The sequence below is a fragment of the Montipora capricornis genome, chromosome 10 (genome assembly GCF_036669925.1).
Source record: "Montipora capricornis isolate CH-2021 chromosome 10, ASM3666992v2, whole genome shotgun sequence".
NCBI lineage: Eukaryota > Metazoa > Cnidaria > Anthozoa > Scleractinia > Acroporidae > Montipora > Montipora capricornis.
This window is the reverse complement of record NC_090892.1, coordinates 1916443-1938942: the sequence shown is the minus strand read 5'-3', so window position 1 is coordinate 1938942 and position 22500 is coordinate 1916443. Positions and strand designations below refer to the sequence as shown.

Below are 22500 nucleotides of genomic sequence, written 5' to 3'. Positions count from 1 at the left end.
ATACTTTGGTGAATTCAAGCCTGTTCAATGTGCACCGTCCGGAGAATACTGCTGGTGTGTTGATGAGAATGGCGAACCAATCCCCAGAACCCGCTCCACGAACAAGATAAGCTGCACTGATTCAGGTTAGACTTTTTTTAGAAGTTGTGAGTTTACATATTAGGAAACATATTTGAAAAAATAAATGTTCGCCATAATATTTAGAGTAACTTTATGTCGGGGTTAGGATGTTCTTGTTATATTGCGTTAACTCTGGTGCGAAATTGTGTTTGTCTAGTATGATGTTCTTTTTTTTTATTCAGCAAACTTAACCGCTTGCCAGCTTGAACGACTTTATGCATCTGGTAGACCAGGCCATTTCCAGCCAGAGTGTTCTTCTAATGGTCAGTACAAGCCAGTGCAGTGCGAGAGAGGCATTTGCTGGTGTGTTGACCAGTATGGAAATGAGCTGTACGGAACTAAGACTTATGGAACTCCACAATCATCTTGCCCGAGTAGATCAACACCAGGTATTTAAGAATGTAGTTGTTCTTTAAAATGGTTATCGAGGGTTTCTAATTTATGTTTTATAGATGTTTGATGATGTATGTTAATTAACGATTTAAAAAAAGGAACATTTAAAGAGAGCATCCATCTTACAAGTTGACCAAACGTTGTCTTTTGCTTCGTTTTGCCAGGGGTTAAAACTACATGCCAGAAAGAACGGGCAAGGAGTCTGCTACAACCAGTGATCTCCGTGAAATTATCGCTTCAAATCGTCCAACCAATGAGACAATTGTCTCCCAAAGTGACGTGTGACTCAAATGGCGGATACAGTCCTGTGCAGTGCCATAGAGGTACACCATTCTGCTGGTGTTCAGATAAGTATGGGCGAGAAATTCCCAGGACAAGAATATCAGGGAAGCCTGAATGTGGACCAACAGGTAACTCTCAATCTTGCTTGAAAATTATGTGCAACCGAAAATGTATATTGGCGACTGCAGAACATATCAGATATTTAATTGTTTAACGAGCGCTCGTTGGGTATGAGATGGTAAATAGCCAACGAGGCGCGTAGCAAAGCGAGAAAATCCGAGCGAAATCGAAAAAACTTGATGAAGATCCAATGTTGTGTAATATCTGGTGGTCAGATAGACGCAGGCTCATCACAAAAACACTTCTTACCTTTTCGCGAATTCTAAACGTCGGAATTGATCCAAAAAAAGTTTTTTTTTGCTTTATTCACAGAGAAATTTCGCTATCCGGCAAAAACAATTTTAGTTTAGCAACGCTTAGCACAATCAATTGCCATATAAGGTCAAACTAAGGTATATGAGCTGATAACCGAGATTGGGTGAACCAATCAGAGCACGAGGAATGCATTAACCGAGGTTGAAAATTACCTAAATCGTGATATCAGAGCAAAGGTACTGAAAATACAGAAAGTTCAGAATATTTTGCATGCAAAGTGCCCTACGCGTTGTTGTTGTGGCACTGCTCTGCCATAAGAAATATTTCTTAACAAACAGCTGTTAAGTAATATACGTAAATAATCACAAAAATAGTTAAGTGACGTTTAACAACCTACGTGATCATTTTTCATAAGGGAACTCGTTTCTATAGGTATGTCTGCTTACATTCGAATGCTTAGCCTGTCTAGGGCTCAGTGTTTCCACTGGCCACACCACAAGTGTTTGCGTCCTAGTTTCTCGACTGTTTGCTTTGTTTAGGTAACAATTCCTATACGTAGGCTATTGATCACCTATTTATCATGATTTTTTTGTCGATATATTCTCAGCTGGCCTTACCATTTGCCAGAAAGAGCGCCAAGTGTCTCTTGGGTGGAAAGGAATATCATCTCCTCGAGAGTTTGTCCCCACATGTCGACCAGACGGAGAATACGATGTTGTCCAGTGTGACATGTCCACAGGTATTTGCTGGTGCGTTGATAAGAATGGTATTGAGACGCAGGGAACACGAACCCGGGGAGCACCAAGCTGCGGGCTAATGGGTGAGTAAATGAGTGTGGCTGAAGGTTATTACATGGTTCCTGACAGTGCATGAGACTTTCACTGTGAAAGGAGAATTGGTTATGTAAATTAAGTTTAAATACAGACATGATTTGTTGAAGTTTTCATGGAAAGTAGTCTTTGATGCCATTCACTGTCAAAACGAAGGCATGGTTTTCTGACTTATTCCATAGCTGGCTTGACCAAATGTCAAAAAGAACAAAAAACTGCTTTGGGACCATTGGGCAATGCACCACCGGGACGATTTGCGCCAGAGTGCGACGTTGATGGCCAATACAATAGAGTGCAATGCTACTCTCCTACTGGTTACTGCTGGTGTGTGGATACACTTGGGCGAGAAATACCAGGAACCAGGAGTAAGGGACGAGTAAGCTGCCCTGAGAAAGGTTTGTTCGTCATGATTTACATTGCAAATGTTGCAGCTTATCAGGATTGTTGGGAGGAATAACACTGTCAGCGAGAGTACAGTTTTCAGGGCCAGTCAAATCATCTGTGATACTTGAGTCGAAAGGGTTGTCAGTCAACGAAATCAACAGCAGCCCTTCAAAAGTGATATGCTTCTCAAGTTATAGATTGGAAGATTTATAATTTCTAAACTTCTGTGAACGAGATTTATCTCATTCATCTTGACCATGAAATTTACACTGTGATGGGAAAGATAAGCCATATCCCCCAAGATAATTTGTAATTAGCTCCGGTGTATCTAGAGCAACACCATGTGCAACACCATGTGCAATTATGTCACCTTCCACTAGGTCATCCTCCACTTCGTAAGCCAGATTTTTTTAAAATTCATGCCTCGTTCTCAAAAAAAGAGAACACTTTACAAACCCTTTAAGCAAAGAGAACGCCGGGTTTTTCCCAATCTCAATTTTTTGCATCAGGTTAAGATACATCTTTGTTGTTCTATTGCTATAGTTATACGCTTGATTAGGTAAATGGATCTCAGAGCTAGTACCGAGATCTGTAGTAATAGTATTCACTATTAATATGATTCCTTGCAGATGGCCTTAAAGAATGTGTTTATGACAGAGAAAGGTTGATAGTATCCGGAATAGTGGACATTGCATTCCCTGAATGTGATCAAGATGGGAAATACAAACCAGTACAATGCAGTTATGCTTGGGGCTTGAATTGTTGGTGCTCAGATAAAAATGGAAATGCTTACTGGAATACCACTGTTTACAACGGTGCTCCTGACTGCTCGGAAGAAGGTACGGTTCGCTAATCTTCAAAGGATGAATGAGTTGCAGACCTTTATTGATTGTAATTTTGTCGTTCGGTATCGACTTGAATGAATGTAAAAATGAGCTTTTATGTAATACCACGCAAATAGGGGAATAAAGAAATTCGTCGAAGTTAAGGAAAAATTAGAGAAAGAAGGGACAGTACCAATAACATTGCAGTAATTTAATCATCAAGTATGAAATATTATCTGGATTCCTGTTCAAGTAAACTTACAGAAGACCAGATTTGTTACCTTTATGCTTTCTCAAAGGTCAGAACCCCCAAGTATTATTCATTGTCCAGGTTTGTCAACTCCATCGGTGTAGTGTCATGTAGTGTAGTGAACTTTTTGTTAGAGTAAGCGAAGCTTTTGTTTCTTTTTTTAGTTTTAAGGGAAATTCCTACGGATTGCGAAAAGCAGAGAGATGAAATTTTGAATTTCTATGATGAAGAAGTTGATGTAAATAGAGAAGTGCCTCAGTGTAAGCCTGATGGCAGCTTTGATGACATACAGTGTTCTGTAGCGACTGGAGAGTGCTGGTGTGTATATTATAACAATATCGAAATCCCTGGAACACGAACTCGAGGAAAACCAAGCTGCTCACCGACTGGTAAGAGATGAGAGTAAACTCACGTAGGCCGAGCTTAGAAACAACGTGGGAAAGTCACGTTCCGTGATCAAACATCGTGCTGAGAGGACGTTTCATTGCTAGACAAGGTTCTCCTGCATACTGGATTTCATGATAAAGACAAGACTGCTTTCAAAACCGTGCAAACGCATTTCAACAACAACAACAACAACAACAACAACAACAACGACAACAACAGATATAAGCAGTATTAATGACGTTACGATTAAGAAAATTAGCCAGCTATTTATCGCAAGCTTTTTCCCCAAATGACAGCATTTGTTGGGAAAAAAGAAAACTAGTAGCGTTTATTTCCTCATATTTGATAGCCTCACTAAAGATCACCGGAGGTGACAAGACCCGACGTCAATTTATGCCGAAATATTTATGTAGATAAATTTCAACTTTTAAAACTGTTAAACAATTGTATTTAGTTTTTTTTAAGCACACCAGTTTTCTAGCCCTTTTTCTATATTTTTTTCTCGCAAACGTTACTTGTGTACTTTTGTTTACAGCTGGACTAACTGAATGCTTATTGGAACGTCTAAGTGCCGAAGGGTATACTGGTTCTACACTACTAGGCCGCTTTTCTCCTGAATGTGATTTTGATGGGAAATATAAACCCTCGCAATGTGATGCTTTCAGTGACATCTGTTGGTGTGTAGATAACCAAGGACAAGAGATACCAGAAACTAGAGGTCGGGGAGAGAGGCAGTGTGTTTTGACAGGTGAGGTTTTTCTATGAATGCTCTTCAAAGTTATCGTGGAGCTCCGCGCGCGCGCACCATAGTCAAGAAAATATGGTAACCCATCGATGCGAGAAATTTTTGTTTTATAGCCATGACGTCAACGTCCGTCCGTTCAACCCTTCGTGTACGCCAATGTGACCAGTATCACGCTGGTTTACAGCATACATCTTTACATACATACATACATGCATACATACATAAACACTTTTTGTTATGGAGGGTAACACTAAATAGCTAAAAGCTAATAAACTTGTGGCCCTCAAAAACAAGAAAAAATACAGAATTCAAAGATCTAAAAAACTATGCTGTCAAATCTATATATTCTAATAAATATTAAATTAAATTAATATCAAGCTAAATACTCAAGTGATTTGGACTGAGCTGTTCTTTAAAAATTACATTAAATAAACTCTTCTTAAATACAGGAAGAGAATCCGTACTTCATAATTCTAAAGATAACTTATTCCAAAGTTTACGAGGTCTAACCAAGAAAGACTTTCCCCCTTCTGTCTCACGTATATACTTAGGGCAAACTAACCCTAACCCTAACCCTAACCTAATGTTTGATTAAATAATTGGGTAAGGTACCCTGAATAAGTTTTAAAACGAGATGCTTCTGTGAAGCATACACTGGGTTGCCTGTGGTATATGTTACAGAAAATCAGAAGGCACTGAATTGTGTGGCATTGAACTACGGCATTCCAGTCTCTGAAGAATAACAAATAAAAGAGAAGCGAGAAACATTGGCTTCTGGGCTGACGTGTTGATAATTTTCAAGTTCCCTCACAACTTGTTTTCACCACAAGTTTAAGCGTGCCCTCTGAGCATGTGACAGCTACAATAGTTCGCTGAAGTTTAGCCCTGTTCGGCGGGGTTAGTTTCTGGATGGGAGATCAAAAACAATATACCCCTCAAAACAGAAGCATTGGACCGAAAATTCTATTTTAACGCTAACAAATGCGGACCAAGCAAGGAACTGGTTTTGTTAGCTCCCAAATATTGATGCAAAAGTAAATAAATAGTGGTACAAAGTTTTTGGGAAGAGCAGAAGTTTTCTGGACGGTCGATCGAGAATTAAATATTTTGCCATCAGCAACAACATTTATGACACGAAAACAACATTAATTTTTAACCCCGAATATAAAAAGTTACGATCACCGACAAACATTCTGGGAGATTTTTGCTATTCTACTTTCGGCTGCACAAGTAAAAGCGCAAAATCGAAAGTTACATCGGATTCAGAGGGCGCCGTGATGAAGTTACCGCGGTGTGTTTACTCGCGAAACATCATTTGACACAGATACCGGGTTTTTGTTTTTGTAAGTGTTAAAAAGTTTGACAAGAAATGTGCGAATTCAACACAAAGATCACAATCGCCCAATTCTTCAGGTTGACAGTCAAAACTTTACTCTCCAAGACGAGGTTATTTATCGCCAGGGGATAGCAGCTACTTTATTATTCATCAGTGTCAGGTTTTTTTGCCGGTTTTGGGGGTCATTTTGTTGAAACTCAAGCAAGCTTCCAACAGACCTGTTTATTTTCGTTACACTATACCACAAAAATGCTCCCGTATCACATTTCATTTGCACGTATGCAAATTTGTTAAGCTCGAAAATTACACAACATGATATTAAAGTTCACAAAGGCTGGAAATATCTCGGCAAAATCCTTTTCCAGCGAAAAATTAATCGAAACAAACAACATATTTACTATTAGAGGCAAAAATACCTTCCTATTTCATTTGCGTGCGTGCAAACAAGAGATGCAATCAAATACATTTTTGACAGTTCACATCAAAACCCTTTTCGACTCGGAACGCTGACCGTAAATAATGAAGCACAAAAGCGACAACAACTTTCATTCAAATAATTCTTCACTGTCACATTTCCAAATATTTTACACCTTTGCAGAGTTGAGTACAAAATACCGGTAAATGTAAATTGTCAGACAACTAAGATGCGACTTGAGTAAACACTGTGATGCATTCTTGTAGGCGTTCGATTCCTTCAATGTTAATTTGTTAAATCATAGTTAGTAACTATGGTTAAATCCATAAAAAAATTGCTATTTGATTTCCGTGTTTTATATAATACCAAGTTAGTAAAATATTAGAAACAAAGCTCACTTGATATCCAAAGGCGAAAAATGAAATTGTTGTCGAAGACCATTACTCGTCTCTTAAAATCCAGATATTTATTTTTCAGCGCTGTCTTGCTCATCCAATTGACGATCCATTCTTGAGCTCCATGAGGGTATATTTTGTTTAAAGATCCACTAAAACGCCAATCACGTCAATGACTTATCAGTGAAATTTCCAATTAATATTGTTATACCGAAAGACTGTGCAGAGTTGAGAACAGGTAAATACAAATCTGACAAATAGCGAGACAACTGAGATAACAGATCCACTATATGGATTCCTTCTCGGTCTTTGTTGAACCCATACTGAGTTACCAGAGAACTGTTCATTTGGTTTGAGTGTTGTACAAAACACCACACTTGGCAAAATTTTAGGAAGGCAGCTCACTTTGATTACGGCTCGACGGGCGACAGATTGTTGTCGAAGTCCTTTACTCGTCGCTTCTAACATTCGACCGCCTTTCTTGTTCAGTATCCAATTCGCTTGCATTATTGAACTTCATAAGGGTATATTTTGTTCAAAGATCCACTAAATCGCCATTCGCGTTACATGACTTTCGACGCCATTGCCGGTTAAGTTAATCGTTCTACTGTGTCCACCAGAGAAATCTACGCATTGCCCACTACCCTCTCGATCCTAAGAAAATACGCGTAGAAGGCTCTATGCACAAAGACACCACTTAGCAGGGGAGTGACAGGCAAGACTTTTACCGACACGGAAAAAAAGGAAAAAAAAAAGAAAACGAAAAATAAAAAAAACGACGTAATTAAAGACAGATTCCGACTGGGTTTGCGGTAACCCAGTAACTAGAGAACAACTGCTTCTCTTATTTTATTCATAAAAAGGAATCCATTTTAACTTATTAAATAATTGTACAGAAGGCGAATCTCTATAGGCAGACAAAATAACCTTAGCCGCCCTTTTTTGCATCTTCAATACTCTGCTCAAGGACTCTTTATCACAATATGACCAGATAACACTAGCGAAGGTTATTATAGGATGAATAGGCCATTTTACAGTTGTTTTCTCAGCGACCTAGCCTATGAATGGCTGCGAGGCTGCCGGTGACCTTGTATTGATACAGCTTCCACTGCTTTTATCATGTAAATTGTGTTGTTGCAATTCAAATTAGTCCATATTATACATTACAAAAGCAAGAAATTTTTTATCAAAACAGGGTTACCGGCAACCTCGTTCCCATTCTCAGGCCAGATAACTTAGCTACAACTGTAAAATGGTCTACTATGGAATTATGATATAACAGTCTTTTCCTAAGAGACAGATAAACTCTGATTTTTCTGAGAAGCGCTATACGTTGAGAAAGCTTCTTACAAATTTTATCAACGTGTTGACTAAAAGATGAGTGACTATCAATATCCAAACGCAACAGAGTAGCACTAGAAACATTGCTCACTAGTTCATGATCACTAAACTTCACTTACATTTGTCTTGTCTACATTGATGGGAAGTTCATTTGACACAGTTCAGTTTAGGATTTCAGCTACAGAATTATTAAGGTCACGTTGAAGTTTGTGCTTAGACTTATAGTCAGCAGAGCAGGTGATGGTCGTATCATCAGCATTCAGATCTACATGGGCTGTAATATAAAGTAGCAAATCATTAATAAATAAAATAAAGAAAAGAGGACCCAAAATAGATCCTTGTGATACTCCATGCTTAGTACAGGCCAAGGACGAATTCTTGCCATCAATGCAGACCAACTGACGTTTACCCGAGAGATATGACTGACACCAATCATATGCTCTTTCCTTAACACCATAGGCCTCCAATTTCAACCATTTTATTTTATTTCAACCATGTCGGAAGCTTTACAGTAGTCAACGAGTAGTACTCCACTCACTCTGTTGTTGTCCAAATTTAATAAGAGCTCATCAACTATTTTAATCAGAGCAGCCTCAGTACCATAGTGCTTACGAAAACCTGACTGTTTAGAATAAATCAAGTTGTTCACTTGACGAAAGTCATACAAGGAATCGTGGAAGCACAGAAATTGGACGATAATATATTAGAGGGGTCGCTTGCATCACTTTTTTTGATATTGGACATCCATTTTATGATCAATTGAAACTTGTCAAAACAAGGTATCCGCTGACCAGTATCACATGACTATATCGCGGGCTCAACCTTAAAGCTCACCGAGGTCAGCTTTTTTTAAAAGTTGACCGCTGACCAGGTACTGGTTTTCGATTGGATTGTAGGCTCAACCCAGATTAAAACGAGCCTTCATATTTCGCGCGCTTTCTGTGGCTCGACGCGGCTACAGGGCCATACTACGTCAACCAGAGTTCTTACACAGTCAACGCTTTTCGTGTTCAGGTGGAAAACGGTTTGGAAAATGCTTTATTTCTGCATTTTTCGCTGGTTTGAATCCAGTTTAACATATGATAGCCTTGGCCCACACTAGTGCCTACGCAGTTATTCAAGTCAAGCATCAGAGGGATATAAACTTAAAGCTGAGTGTTTATTTTTAGTTTGTTTAGAGCTGCTTTTTACTCTGTATTGCAATTTTTGGCATATCTTTACAAGCACTGATAAGGTTGCATGATGCCTGGAGGACCTATGAGTAGAACAGAGAAAGAGAGCGACAACGACAAAACAGAATACCAGTAATAACTCGTACAAATTCTTTCCTTGGGCACTAAACTGTTTGTTATTTTTATTACGGATGCTTCATTGAAAGTGGATGCGTGGTTTAATCGGTTTTTCCTTTGTTTAGGAATAACCAGGGAGCTCCGCTTTTAGGCTATTTAACAATTATTCCATGAGCGCGCGTTGGATATGAGATGATAGATAGCCAGCCAACGAGGTTGGCTATAATCATCTCATATCCAACAAGCGCGAGTGGAATAATTGTTTTATTAAAAACGTCCCCAAAATATAGAAAACTAGACTACAATAAAAATAAAAAGGCCCAAAAAATCACGCATATGCTTGCCGTGTTTGTAGATCATGGTATAATGGTTCATAATCCATGATGGCTTAGCCAACCAAAACTCTCGAATTGCATCCAATGATCCAGTTTTTCATAAATATCATTACCTTTGTTTAGATCTCATTTAGACCATGGCATCTAAGAACGTCACTTAAGCAGTAATGCAAGGAAAACTTTAAAAAGTCAGGAACTCGCTTCTTTCCTTAGTTCAAACACTGAAATTAGTTCACATCTGCATCCTTTTCGGGTTTTATAAGGACACTTCAACGAGATCAGTGAGGCAGGTACCTTTCTTTTCTTTCTGCTTAATTAGGTAAGGTTCATAACTGCGATTACGTAAAAAAGAACTCAACTTTCTTCTTTGCGCAGTTCGTATATATTCTCTTCATCTATCGACTGTATGATTAAGCATAACTCTAGTCTCACAATAGTTGGAGCGTTAGAACTACAGTAGAACCCTGGTAACTCGAACTCTGAAGGGAAAAGAAGAACTGTTCGAGTTAGCGGGGTTTCGGGTTATCGGGGTCGATTAAAATATTCAATTTTTCAGGTCAATAATTACAGTGCGACGCGCCTTACCGTGGCCACCCAACAAACTTTCACAATTGACAACTACGTGTAAGTTTGTTAACTCAAACAACTCATTCAACGGTGTTCAACTTACAACCGTGCAAACTTTGCAAGGAGGGGTGACTGTCAATCAAATTCGCTCACCCTGATTGGCGTATAAGTTTTAAAAAACTTTGTTAGGTGGCCACGGTAAGGCCCGTCGCACTGTAATAGCGTATTGGTTTACAGCACTTCGGTATACAATACAATGCAAATTAAACTTATTTCTCGGGAAACTAATACTTTTTGTAACAACTGTAAGGATTGTGTATTCTTCTGACAATGCAATACTGAATGTTTATTTACTACACTTAATTTATGTTCCCTTTTATATTCCCTTTGTATGTTTTAGGCGGCAGAGTAACAAAGTGTGAAGATCAGAGACGGAGAGCTCTTCAAAACAGTGCTCCGGGTAGTTTTATTCCACGGTGTAAAGAAGATGGCAGCTTCGAGGAGATTCAGTGTCAAGGCTCTGTGTGTTACTGTGTTGACAAGGATGGTAATGAAATATACGGCACAAAGACAAGTCGACCAAATGTACCAAACTGCCTTGTTCCAATACCAGAAGAAACTGGTAAGATGACTTTCGTGTGAATTCCAAACTCATAACCTTTGTTCACACGGCGTTAAAATTATTCATTGCTTCGTAAATTTGACAGCCTGGATAAATATATGGTGCTTTCGACACCTCACCTAGGTAGATACGCCCGCAGTTTGTCTGATGTCGTTGTTGCGAATTAAGATCTTTTGAAGAGGTTCCATTAGTGAAATTAAGCTGTGCAACACGTGTATATGCGATCTTTTTTGTCAAGCAAATCTCAAACGTCCTTATCTGAGAACTTGCCAGGATATCTATTTCAAACGACACATTTACGAGGCAACATAACTTTACAGTGCGACGCGCCTTACCGTGGCCACCCAACAAAGTTTCACATTTGACAACTATGTGTAAGTACGTCAACTCAAACAATCCATCCAACTGTGTTCAACTTACAACCGTGCGAACTTTGCAACGAGGGGTGACTGTCAATCACATTCGCACACCCTGATTGGCGTATAAGTTTCAAAAAATTTGTTAGGTGGCCACGGTAAGGCGCGCCGCACTATAAGTTCATGGGATGTTCAGACAGTGTGAATTATTATTTTTTTGTCATTGAGACCCAGGAAAATGGCAAATTTAAGGCGTGCACTAAACATCGAAGGAAATTCTCGCATGCGTTTTGGAGATGTATTTAGTTAACACAAACGTTTTGAAAACTTTTATTCCTCGATCCAACAGAGAGTAGCTGTGTTGAAAAGTATCGCCAGGCCATGGAAAACTACAACATTGGGAGGTTTGTTCCACAGTGCAAACCTGATGGACGTTTCGAAGAGGTGCAGTGCGGAGCAGGATGGAAGTACTGCTGGTGTGTTGATTCTGCTGGTACTGAACTGCCTGGAACGAAAACAGAAGGATGGCCTACATGTGGTAAGATATGCAGTTGGTGATAGTGGTGATGTTTTGTTCTTTCTCTTATCACAATTACCTCACTGAAAATGGGGTAAAGAAATAGTTACCAGCTATTTAATTTTTGGCATAGTGTCACATACTCTTTCGTCCTTTTGACGTGCCTTTGGTGCATTGTACTCTGCTAAAACCACTTTTGCCTGCTTAATACTAACCTTAGATTTGCAGGAAAACATGTGCTATGAGCAGATCGTATCCTCTGGTGTATGAATATAACCAGCTGCTCGTCATAGTTTTTAAATACGGTGAGGATGACCTTGCTAAGATCATAGTATAGTAAATTCAATTTTTAATTAGTTGCCTGGCCAGAAAAAGAAACCTGATATACGCATTGTACACTTGATATTTTAAAATAAGCTTAGTATGGATAGTTATAAATTAGATCTTATCAGTAAGGTTTTAAAGGTATCCTTATAAAATATTATCTGTCATGGCCGTCTGTAATAGTTTATTTTTGCCTGTGTGTGTTTTTTTTGTTTCAAAGAAACGTCAAGCGGTGCAGATGTTGCTTTGGTTATAGACTATGCCACCTCCCCTGAGGTTGTTAAGCAGCTATCCAATTTTGTAAATACCATCATCGATGGCCTGGATATTTCGCCAAGAGGTGTTCACATTAGCCTTATTACCTACGGTTTCAATGCATCAATAGTTTTCCCATTCAATGAATTGAAAGGACCGTTGATGACACGGGATGCCGTGAAGAGTTTGGTAGAAGAAGCAACACCAATGTCTGGTAAACCGAGAATTGATACGGCTCTGCAGCTTGCGGACGAAAAACTGTTTACCTTAGAGGGTGGTGCGAGACCAGGCGTTCCGAGGGTAAGGAATATCTTTGATTTCCAAGAGCCTTGTCGTCTTACCCTAATTATTGATGCGTCTGTCTTGTTCTGTTTTTACAGTTCCTTATTTTGTTGTCTTTGGATGTAACCACTAAAGATCCTAGTATGACACCCCTCAGAGAAGCCTCCCAAGGTCTTAAGGACAAGTACGTCAAGATTTTTTCAGTGGGAATCAAGCCTCTTGTTGATCAAAAAGATCTGGAAGACACCACATCCAAGCCTTCGAACGTTTACATCATTGCATCAGATCAATTAGCCAGTACAGGAGAGAGAATCGCTGATATTCTTAACGGTTTTGTCCAAGATCCTATCCCTGAATCTGGTGGGTAACACATAAGTGGTACTTATAGTAATCATTGTGCCATTACATAAGCCTACAACCTAACATGATCTCATCACACTTAGTTACTAGCCGTCTTGGCCACACAGTCCTCTTTAACTAGCAGGGAAAAAGACCAATATTCTATACCAAGACGATCCTCATTTTAAACAGAAAATAGTTGGGCTTTGTGTGAATGTTGTAATTTTTTATTCTCACTCCAACAGATCTTGCACTCGCAGCCGATATTGGCATTTTAATTGCATCCTCACCAGAAACTACACCACCCAAATGGTCTTCGATGCTCGGTAATGTCATCTCCATTGTGGAAGCTTTTCCAGTGTCTCAGAGAGGTTCGCACTTTGCAGTTTCAACAGTCGGGACGGTCATCAAGAAGGCTCTGAGCTTCAATACTCTTAGTGGCTCAGACAACAATTTGAAAGAGGTGAAAACGCGTATTTCAGAGATTCCATTCGAAAAAGCGGAAACTACAAGGCTAGATCTTGGGCTTGAACAGGCGGCAGATGAAATGTTTACTGAGGAAAATGGGGTTCGAGAGGAAGCTTCAAAGGTAAATACTCTCCAAAGGATTTGTTAGTCTAACTCGGTAAGCGTCAATCAGACCACCCCAGAGAGACCAGTGTATCTTTTTTTATCACCTCTCGTGTCATTGTAAAAGCTAGGATATTTCGTCATTAACACAGAGATGTTCTTAACAAATTTTCTAGTTTCTGTTGCTGGTGACAGACGGAGAACAGACAAAGAACCAGACCTACACACCTTTAGCCAGTGCTGCTCAGAGGGTGAAAGATAAAGACGTGGAAATAATCGCTATTTCTACGAAACCTGAAGATGAAATCAACGTGGATGATCTCCGTGACATAGCCTCTGGTGTTGGTGATGAGAATGTATTTGTTGTCACACCTAGTCAGCCTTCGCCTGTTATAACCTCAAAAGTATCTAGTAAAGTTAAAAGAATAGCCAGAGGTAAGGAACAGAATACGATAGCACAACTTATTTTTCACCCGATATTACCGCAGCACAAACAGCGTTGCTATAGTGCTTTTTTCAGTCTTACGTCAATGATGAATCTCGAAATGTTCTGTACAGGAAATATACCCTTATCTCCCATTCTTTACATTTTTTCGATGGGGTAGCTTTACTTTAAATACATTACATGATGATGTAACATATATAGTTTCTTATTAAGTTGCCGTCTTAGCGTGTTTTTAATACAGGAGAGTTGAGAAACTAAAAGTTTCTTTCGTTCTCTCCTAATATATGTAATATTTAACAATTATTCCATAAGCGCGCTTTGGATATGAGATGGTAAATAGCCAACGAGGCGCTTAGCGCCGAGTTGGCTATAACCAGTCTCATATCCAACAAGCGCGAATGGAATAATTGTTTTATTAAATTCCTTCAACTCCAAAAATTTGGAAGTACGAAATACGAGCGGAAAAAGCGAGCAAATAAGAGCGAAATCAAAAAAAACTTTTATGAGAACTGATGCGATGTTGTGTAATACCTTGTTGTCAGACAGACGCAGGCTCATCATAAAAACATGTCTTGCCTTTTCGCGTACATCTAAACGTCGGAATTGATCCAAACTTTCCACAAAAAAAGGTTTTTTTCCTCCTTTTTGGCTTTATTCAAAGAGTAATTTCGCATTCCGGCGAAAACATTTTTAGTTTAGCAACGCTTAACGCAATCATTTACCATATAAGGTCAAACCAAGATATATGAGCTGATAACCGAGATTGAGTGAGCCAATCATAGCACGCGAAATGCATTATCCGAGGTTGATAATTTAATAATTATTGATATTCCAATATAGACACCGTGAATTGCATGGAGACGGCACCAGTAATGCACCTTGTTGGTTGTTTGTACTGTCTACTGACATTAAGTAATTTATCTTATCTTCGCTCTTACAATTTTAACTTTGTTTGCATTTTTAGAGCGCATTTACCCCGTTGACATCGCCTTCTTGATTGGATCCTCGCCAACAACCACGAAAGAACAGTGGAAACCCACCCTTGACTTCGTGAAGTCCATCGCCGACCAATTTCCAGTGTCCGAGATAGGGGCCCGTATTGGCGTGATATCATTTGATGCTAAACCTAAAGTTGGATTTGCATTTAATGCCTTATCTGGCCCCCAGCTTAATAATTATGAGGTCGGAAGATTGATAGATGGAGTTACCTATAGTAACGGACCCACCAGGATTGATCGTGCCTTGAAACTTGCCAACACATATCTCTTCACACCTGAAGGTGGAGCGAGAAAGAATTCTGTAAAGGTTTGAATAATCCTAAATTTTGCACAATATCCACTCGTCCCTTCGCATTGTTCACTCAGTTAAAAAAATGGAAAAGGTTGTACAGATATACGTTGAGTAGTAATTATCAAGATGGGTGACGAAATCAATTCCAAGTGAAGCTTGGGCTGGCCAAAAGACAGGTACCCCAAGCTAACAATGCAATTTGAACATCACGGTCAGTTAAAATTATAAGCGTTTGTATGGGAATTTGCAAACGTGTTTGCGGAGTCGAAATAAAGAATATGAACCGAACAGAAATGCCTTACCTTGTATTCTCGATACCTTATCAGTGTTTTTGTGGAGTACTTTGGCCATTTCAGCGCTATTCCAGTGGGTTGTAGGTTCGCTGTTTTCTCTCTCTATATTTATCTTCAAGGTTGGAAACTCCGATGAAGCAGTCGGAAACACAAGCTGCTGTAGATTCTTCCAAAAAGCTCAAATCGACCCGACATTCAACTGTGACCAAGGATGATAGTGCTGCTACATATTTCAATCCTGATATCAGACAAACTTTCATGAAAAGGAATTTAAAATCGCCGAAGTGGGCTGATTTGCCCTTAGCAACATGCTTGGTTCGGAAGTTCCTTGCACGAAACCGTTGAAGAACACCTTACCGACCGGGCCCAAGGTTCAAGTTAGTCACACACAGGGTGGGCGACGAGGCTTTAGACTCAATGACAGGTACAACGTGCGGCCCTTCTCAGGGATGTACTGAGCTGTCACGCAGATACGGACGAAGCTCAGGGAAATGCTGATGCATTATAAAGATGTTTCGCAAACAAAACATAAACATTCAGTTTGTTTTATAGTGTATCTGTCACTGACATGGTTGCCCTCCCGGTGTGTAACAAATTTGAACCTTGGGCCCGGTCGGTAAGGTGTTTTCCAACGGCCGTGCACGGAACCTCGTGGCAAAGCATCGCCGACGCAAATTTCCCTTTCGTAAACGGTCGTTGCCATTTCTCAGAACGGTCATTGCCATTTGAAAGGAAAGAAAATTAAAAGAAACAAACTAAGAAAAAATATTAACAAAAGAAAAAAAAAAGAAAAACTGGGGGAAAAAGTCCGAAAATTTCAAGACTCGAACTCGGGTTCTTAGCCCTCACCCTAAACAGAACCCTAACCCGAACCCTAACTCATATGACCAGCGACACACAACTCCCAGTAATCGCAACCTTTTGAGTTCTTAGACCTAATGAGTGTAATTCAGAGCTAAAAAATGGCATCGACCGTTTCATATGGCAACGACCGTTCTGAGAAATGGCAACGACCGTTTACGAAAGGGAAATAAGCATCGCCGAAAGTCCTCGATGGAAGGGAGCAGTTAGATTAGCCAACCCGAAATTCCCGCACCGCGGCTGTTTTTGTCCGATAGAGAAAGGCATTAGTTAGAGGAGGATATTAACGTGCACTGGGCTAAATCTGGAAGCGACCTGAGCGTTCGGATTGAATTTACGGCTGATTTCCTTCGATGGATATGCGAGACCGCCGCCAGCAAGTAACCAACCCTGGGGAATTATATATATGAGAGAGAAACGGTAGAACTAAACTGCCTAGAATCGCGCTGAAACGTTCAGAAATGCTAAGAACATACCATAAATAAGACAAGGAGGCAAGGTGAGAAATTCTGGTGTATTTTTATTTCTACTTTAATGCCCTAAAAACGATCGCTAAATTCCCGATACAAACCCCTATAAAATTTATGTAACTCAACAATGATACTCCATGAGCTTGGGGTACCTATGGCCAAACGAGAAAAGATGTTGCAAAAGTTTCATTTTGAAACTCAAAGGAAACCAAATTTTAGCCGTATGTTCGGTCTTCGACATATTATTGCTTATTTTTTAATGCACTCGAAAGCAAAAGGAAAAGAGAGAACCGTTCTTTGTTCGTAACTGGCAAAGCAATTCTTGTGATAACAGCCTATGACTTTGTTGTATTATGGGGATAAACGCACTTCACCCGGAGCTTGTTGGCGAGGCACCGCCGAGCAGATTTTGGCTGTTAACTAATATAAATATTGTTACCACTTCAATTTGCTTTGTGGCAAAATCCTGTTCAAATCTGATCAAGTTTTTTTGTTACCTTCTACAGCTGCTATTTGTAATTACTGACTCTGGACAAGCCCCTGATCAACAACCATCAACGTCACTTAACGAAGCGTCTAAACCTCTCAAGGAAAAGGGTATTGAGATCTATGCTCTTGCTGTCGGAGGAAAAGTCCCCGAAAAGAACCTAAAGGAAATCGTCTCAAGACCACAGAATATCTTTGCGCCCACAAGCTCCGTTGACGATCTGTATCAGCGCCAGCCCAACGTAATCGATGACTGGAAAAAATCTTTAAGAGGTCAGTTAATTAGTCGATGTCTTTCTATCAGTGACATTTTGCTAAGTTGGCCCATGAAGGAAAGAAACCGTTTGCCACTTTTAATGTTATAGTGTCTCAGAAACGTTTAGGGCTTGGGGAAAAAAATGAAGATTCAAGTGGTTTTGTCAGGATCATTTTCTGTCGAATGGTGCATGCCCATCTATGACTAATAATATGTTCTGCGAGTTACCTTTGGAGGCATCTTAGTTCGCCACTATCTGTTGTTTATTTTCCCATTATTATTTCAAACGAAACTGTACTGAATATTCATCAAAAGAGTGGAAGCATTTCTGTGATCACGAGCGAGTTTTTACCACCCTTCGGGTTTACATACCATGGAACATTCTTTGTAACCTCTTGCTACCCCATTAGCACGAAAATGCTGAACTTGTGTCCGTGTGAAATGCTTGATTCAAAACTTTATTTTACAAATTTGGTCTATTTTCCTATCTTTTAAGATCGCTGGGTGGGTGTAGACATAGGCTTTGTCGTGGAGGCTTCAGAAAGTGTGACACCCGAGTTATGGACTGACTTCCTTAATATTGTTAAGAGGACAGTAGACCGCTTTCACATATCACCAAGTGCTGCAAACGTTGGAATGATATCATTTGGAGATAGCAGCAAAGTTGTGTTTAACCTCAATACATTACCTGACGAAGTCCTCAATAACTATGAAGTAAAAAGGCTTGTACATAAGGCCACCCTGCAGCAAGGAGCATCTAGGCTTGATCTTGGTCTTAAGGCAGCATTCGAAACACTGTTCACAGAACAAAATGGGATGAGGAAATGGGTGCCAAAGGTACGTTTTTTTTACGGTAATAGGGACTTTTATCTACGTTTATTACCTATGAATGATTTGCATTCTATCATATTTCTTTCTTTTAATTCCCTAGTTGAATGTCTATTTTTTATATCTCAACATTGAAGCAACACAACACTGTTAGAAACTCGTCAACGCTTTAACTCTTCATCATGTCTAATGATAAACAATTGAAAAACTGCCTTTTTACAGCTCTTGTTCGTGATCACTGTTAGTGCACAGTCCAACTACCCTGGAAGGTACACACCTCTGGACACAGCTGCGCAACCTTTGAAAGACAGTGGCATAAATGTGTATGTGGTTGGTGTAGGACCAGATGTTGATGACCAAGAACTAAATGATGTCGCATCTCAGCCACAGAATGTTTACAGGGTACCACTAAGTCGCTTGTCCAACTTTGGACCAGCTGTTTGGGACAGTTGGCAAAAGTATATTCGTGGCAAAGGTTAGTTAAAAGCTTAAGCGTGCAGTCTCCACGTTTTGCTGTTGTTCCCTATAGATGCACAATGTTGATACAACCATACATTCTAGCTAAAATGCCTTTCTTTTTTGAGGCAGTAGGTTGATTGTGTAATTTCTTCCCATAGGCTTGTATCCCGCAGCAGATGTTGCATTCCTTTTGGGTTCATCGTCTCGAACAACTCCACAGACGTGGACTGCATTCCAAACGTTTGCAAAGACAGTGGTAGATACATTAGGAGCGTCACCCGATGGAGTCCATTACAGCGCAGTTGCATTCAACTCTGTTCCGCGAATCATTTTTCGCTTTAACACTCTGCTAGGACCTCAGTACACGGAGAGCAACGTCAAGCGGCGTATTGATGAAATGAGATACATACAGGGAGCCACCCGTGTTGATAAAGCACTAGATATTGCCAACAGTGTATTGTTTACACCTGCGTCCGGAGCAAGAAGAGATGTCCCACAAGTAAGTCAATGTTATTTCTTTCAACACAAAGTAACTGAAGCACATTTATTTTAGGCACAATACACGTTACTGAAGGATGGTAATGGAAAGAGAGTCCACCTTCTTTGAACGTCCTACTTGAATTTGCTCCTTCAAAGTGATGGTTTGTTTGTCATCTTATATGAAACGAGAATTGTAACATCTCAAACCAGAAATGTTGTCATCAGCTATATTCTGCTTCAAAGCCAAGCTCAGATTACTGTTTCTTTATTGTGGAATATTGTTCGTGTAATGGTTATTTCACAGCACAGTGACTCATTTCTTTGTGACTTGGGTGTAATTTTTAGAAGAGCTGCATACGACCGGTTGTCAGATTGCCTTAATGTGGCCTTCATTCCTTCGAGTGGATTAAATAATCGAGTTTACTTATTTAAGTGGCTATTTGCCTTGTTTCAGCTGGTCATTGTATTAATTGATGGTCCACAAGATAAGGACCAAGTTCCATCTGTGTCCAAGGCGTCACAAGTACTGAGGGATCGTGATATTGATATTTACGCTGTTGGCTTATTGCCCTATGCCCCAATAGAAGAGCTTCAGGACATAACATCCGAAGTGGCAAAATCCTTCTCCTATACCATTGATGACCTTTCGCAACGAACACCACAGGTTCTCAATCCATTGTATGACACCTGGTTGTACAGACTGCGCCCAACAGGTAATCTTGTTACTTTGATTTGTTCGACCCGTGATTTACCTCAACTTCTTATCTCTGATTTGTTATCTTTAGAATGAAGTACGGATATTGATAGACGATCTTCCATTTTAAACGTCATTTCGTTGTCTCAAACCGTTTTCTGCTTGCAGTTTCCTCTGACACTGAATGTAGACTGGAATATCAGACAGCGTTGAAAAATTATGTGGTTGGTCGATATGTACCACGCTGCAGACCAGATGGTAGCTATGAAGCTCTTCAATGTCGCTCCACAGTCTGTTTCTGTGTAGATAAATATGGGAGAGAAATTTCGGGTAGTCGAAAATCTTCATTGAGTCCTCCAAACTGCCTTATGCTTGGTATGTATGATGACTATTTGACTTTCACTTTAGTTAAAGGTAGAACGCCTGATTGCGCTAATGACATGGTGGCTCAAACAGTATGGACCCCAAGTAACCAAGCGCTAACATTTTAAGGAACTAATTTGTGCCAGCGCTATAGGAACGTGGAAAATTTTAAATGATAGAGTTTTAATCGATGAATTAATTATCTAGTCGGAATTTAATGTCAGCCAAGACCAAGAATCCTGACTCACTACCCTTATTATGGGAAAGCAATTTTAATTTCTCCCAAGCCTGTTGTGTTAACAATGCATGGGGGCGTGTCTAAAACATGACATGGCGAAATGACGAAGTGTAGAAATGGTGATTCTCTAATATTTCCTCACTGCTGGCCCCGGTACAAAAATTCGCATTTCTTAAAGATTTTTAGAGCTTCACGAGATCTTTAAACATCTTTGGGATTATGCTTTTTGTTCATTGGTTTTAAATTATATCAACAAAAAGGCTATCAAAGTGATTTTCAGAACCGGTCACTCAGTACTTCTAACAGTATAGGACTCAACGATTTTTAGGAGATTTTATTGGAACTTTAGAGGTGCAACTGGACATACCTTAACCCGTTGATTATTGTCTGGCAAAATACGTCCAGCTTTATCCACGGTCCCATCTATCCCTGGTGACGTCATCACTTTTAACGGTCAGGAACAGCTTTGTCCACTAACGTGTGCAGGGAGAAGAGATCTTTCAAACTATACCAGAATGAGCACAATTCAGTCAAGGAAACTGGAGAAACGGCCAAAAAAACCATGAAACACTGACCTGAAAATCTCCATGAAAAGCTTGCTCCATTACCCACCTACCTTTCTGAGCACCTAATTCTAAGATGATGAAAGGTTTCTCAGAAACTCTTCCCACCAAAATAAAGGCTACCAAATGCCCAGCAAGTTGAAAAAAGAAACGAGGCAAGGAAAGCGAAAAGTGCAAGTCGAAAGTGTTGTGCTACTTTTAAACCCAAAAACTGTCGAAATTTTGCTTTCTGCGCATGCCCGAACTTTGCAAGCACTTATTTTGCGCCTAGCTGAAAAGGTCGTGGAGTGTTCAACCTGGAAACGGGTTTGTAGGGAAATTTAGCTCTTAAACAGCACGACAGTGACCAAAAAACCCCTCAACTAGCTTCAAAACGTGTTTTTTCGGCCAAATCTCCAGTAGCCAAAGGGTTTAAAAAAAAAAAAAAGTCATAGTCGTGATTTTTGTATCTTGGCCTCCTCCCTGATTCCTAAATATTCGATTTTGCATGATGTGCTCAAGCTCATTAAACACTCCTATAATATCTCTTTCGTGGGAAACTACAAAACCGAGATGACAGAGCGTATCAAATAGCGATGCAACGTTTGCCTTAGTCAGGATCACGAGATAGGAAGTGCCCATTCAAATAAAGATGTTAACAGTTCTTTAAAGAACCTAAGGGAGGGACTTGCCCGTCCAAACCTTGTCAAGAATTAGATGGCAGCATCTCTCCTGTCAGGTCTTAAAATGCTTTTTGTCATTAAGCATGCACATTCTTACCAGAAGTTTTAATCAGGTGATGAACCAACCGAGTGCCAGAAGCGATACAGGAAAGCAGTTAGCAGTCAATTGTATACACGAGGTGGAGAAATGCCTAGGTGCATGCCAGATGGATCTTATGACGAGGTCCAATGTTGCCCTAGCGGATACTGCTGGTGCAGTAACAGCTCTGGATCGGTATATGGACTCTCCAAAGGATGGCCTTCGTGTGCTACAGGAGGTTGGTTAATATATATTGTCTTCAGAGGGATAAGCTGGCCTTCAAGCAAACTTTAGCGTGTCCAGACCTTTCTGTCCTGGAATATTTCAGTTGTTGCTTTCCTTAACGCCGATAGCAGTTTTTTGTTCGTAAACTTTCTTTATCAGGAGGAAAGTGGAAAGGCGATAAACAGGTCGTTTAAAGGGTTTCTAAAGCAGTTTAGGCCCTTGCTGTTACGAAAAGTTCTCCATGAATTGTAGGCGCAAACCTTTTTGGCGGTCAT

The 22500-nt window shown here is 39.9% G+C and overlaps 1 protein-coding gene across 1 annotated transcript in view; it reads left to right on the top strand.

The window, feature by feature from the left end:
- The window catches only part of LOC138020152 (uncharacterized), a 202410-nt gene that overhangs the window by 53041 nt on the left and 126869 nt on the right, over positions 1–22500 (top strand). The window contains 22 exon segments of the mRNA XM_068867178.1: positions 1–125; positions 303–509; positions 678–923; positions 1778–1990; positions 2183–2395; positions 3014–3223; positions 3623–3847; positions 4381–4593; positions 10669–10890; positions 11596–11784; positions 12308–12642; positions 12723–12984; positions 13209–13552; positions 13710–13968; positions 14943–15283; positions 17399–17651; positions 18131–18471; positions 18685–18937; positions 19080–19420; positions 19856–20114; positions 20264–20470; positions 22035–22238. The exon segment at positions 1–125 is cut by the window's left edge and continues 88 nt beyond it. Coding sequence (XP_068723279.1) covers positions 1–125; positions 303–509; positions 678–923; positions 1778–1990; positions 2183–2395; positions 3014–3223; positions 3623–3847; positions 4381–4593; positions 10669–10890; positions 11596–11784; positions 12308–12642; positions 12723–12984; positions 13209–13552; positions 13710–13968; positions 14943–15283; positions 17399–17651; positions 18131–18471; positions 18685–18937; positions 19080–19420; positions 19856–20114; positions 20264–20470; positions 22035–22238 — 5462 coding nt within the window.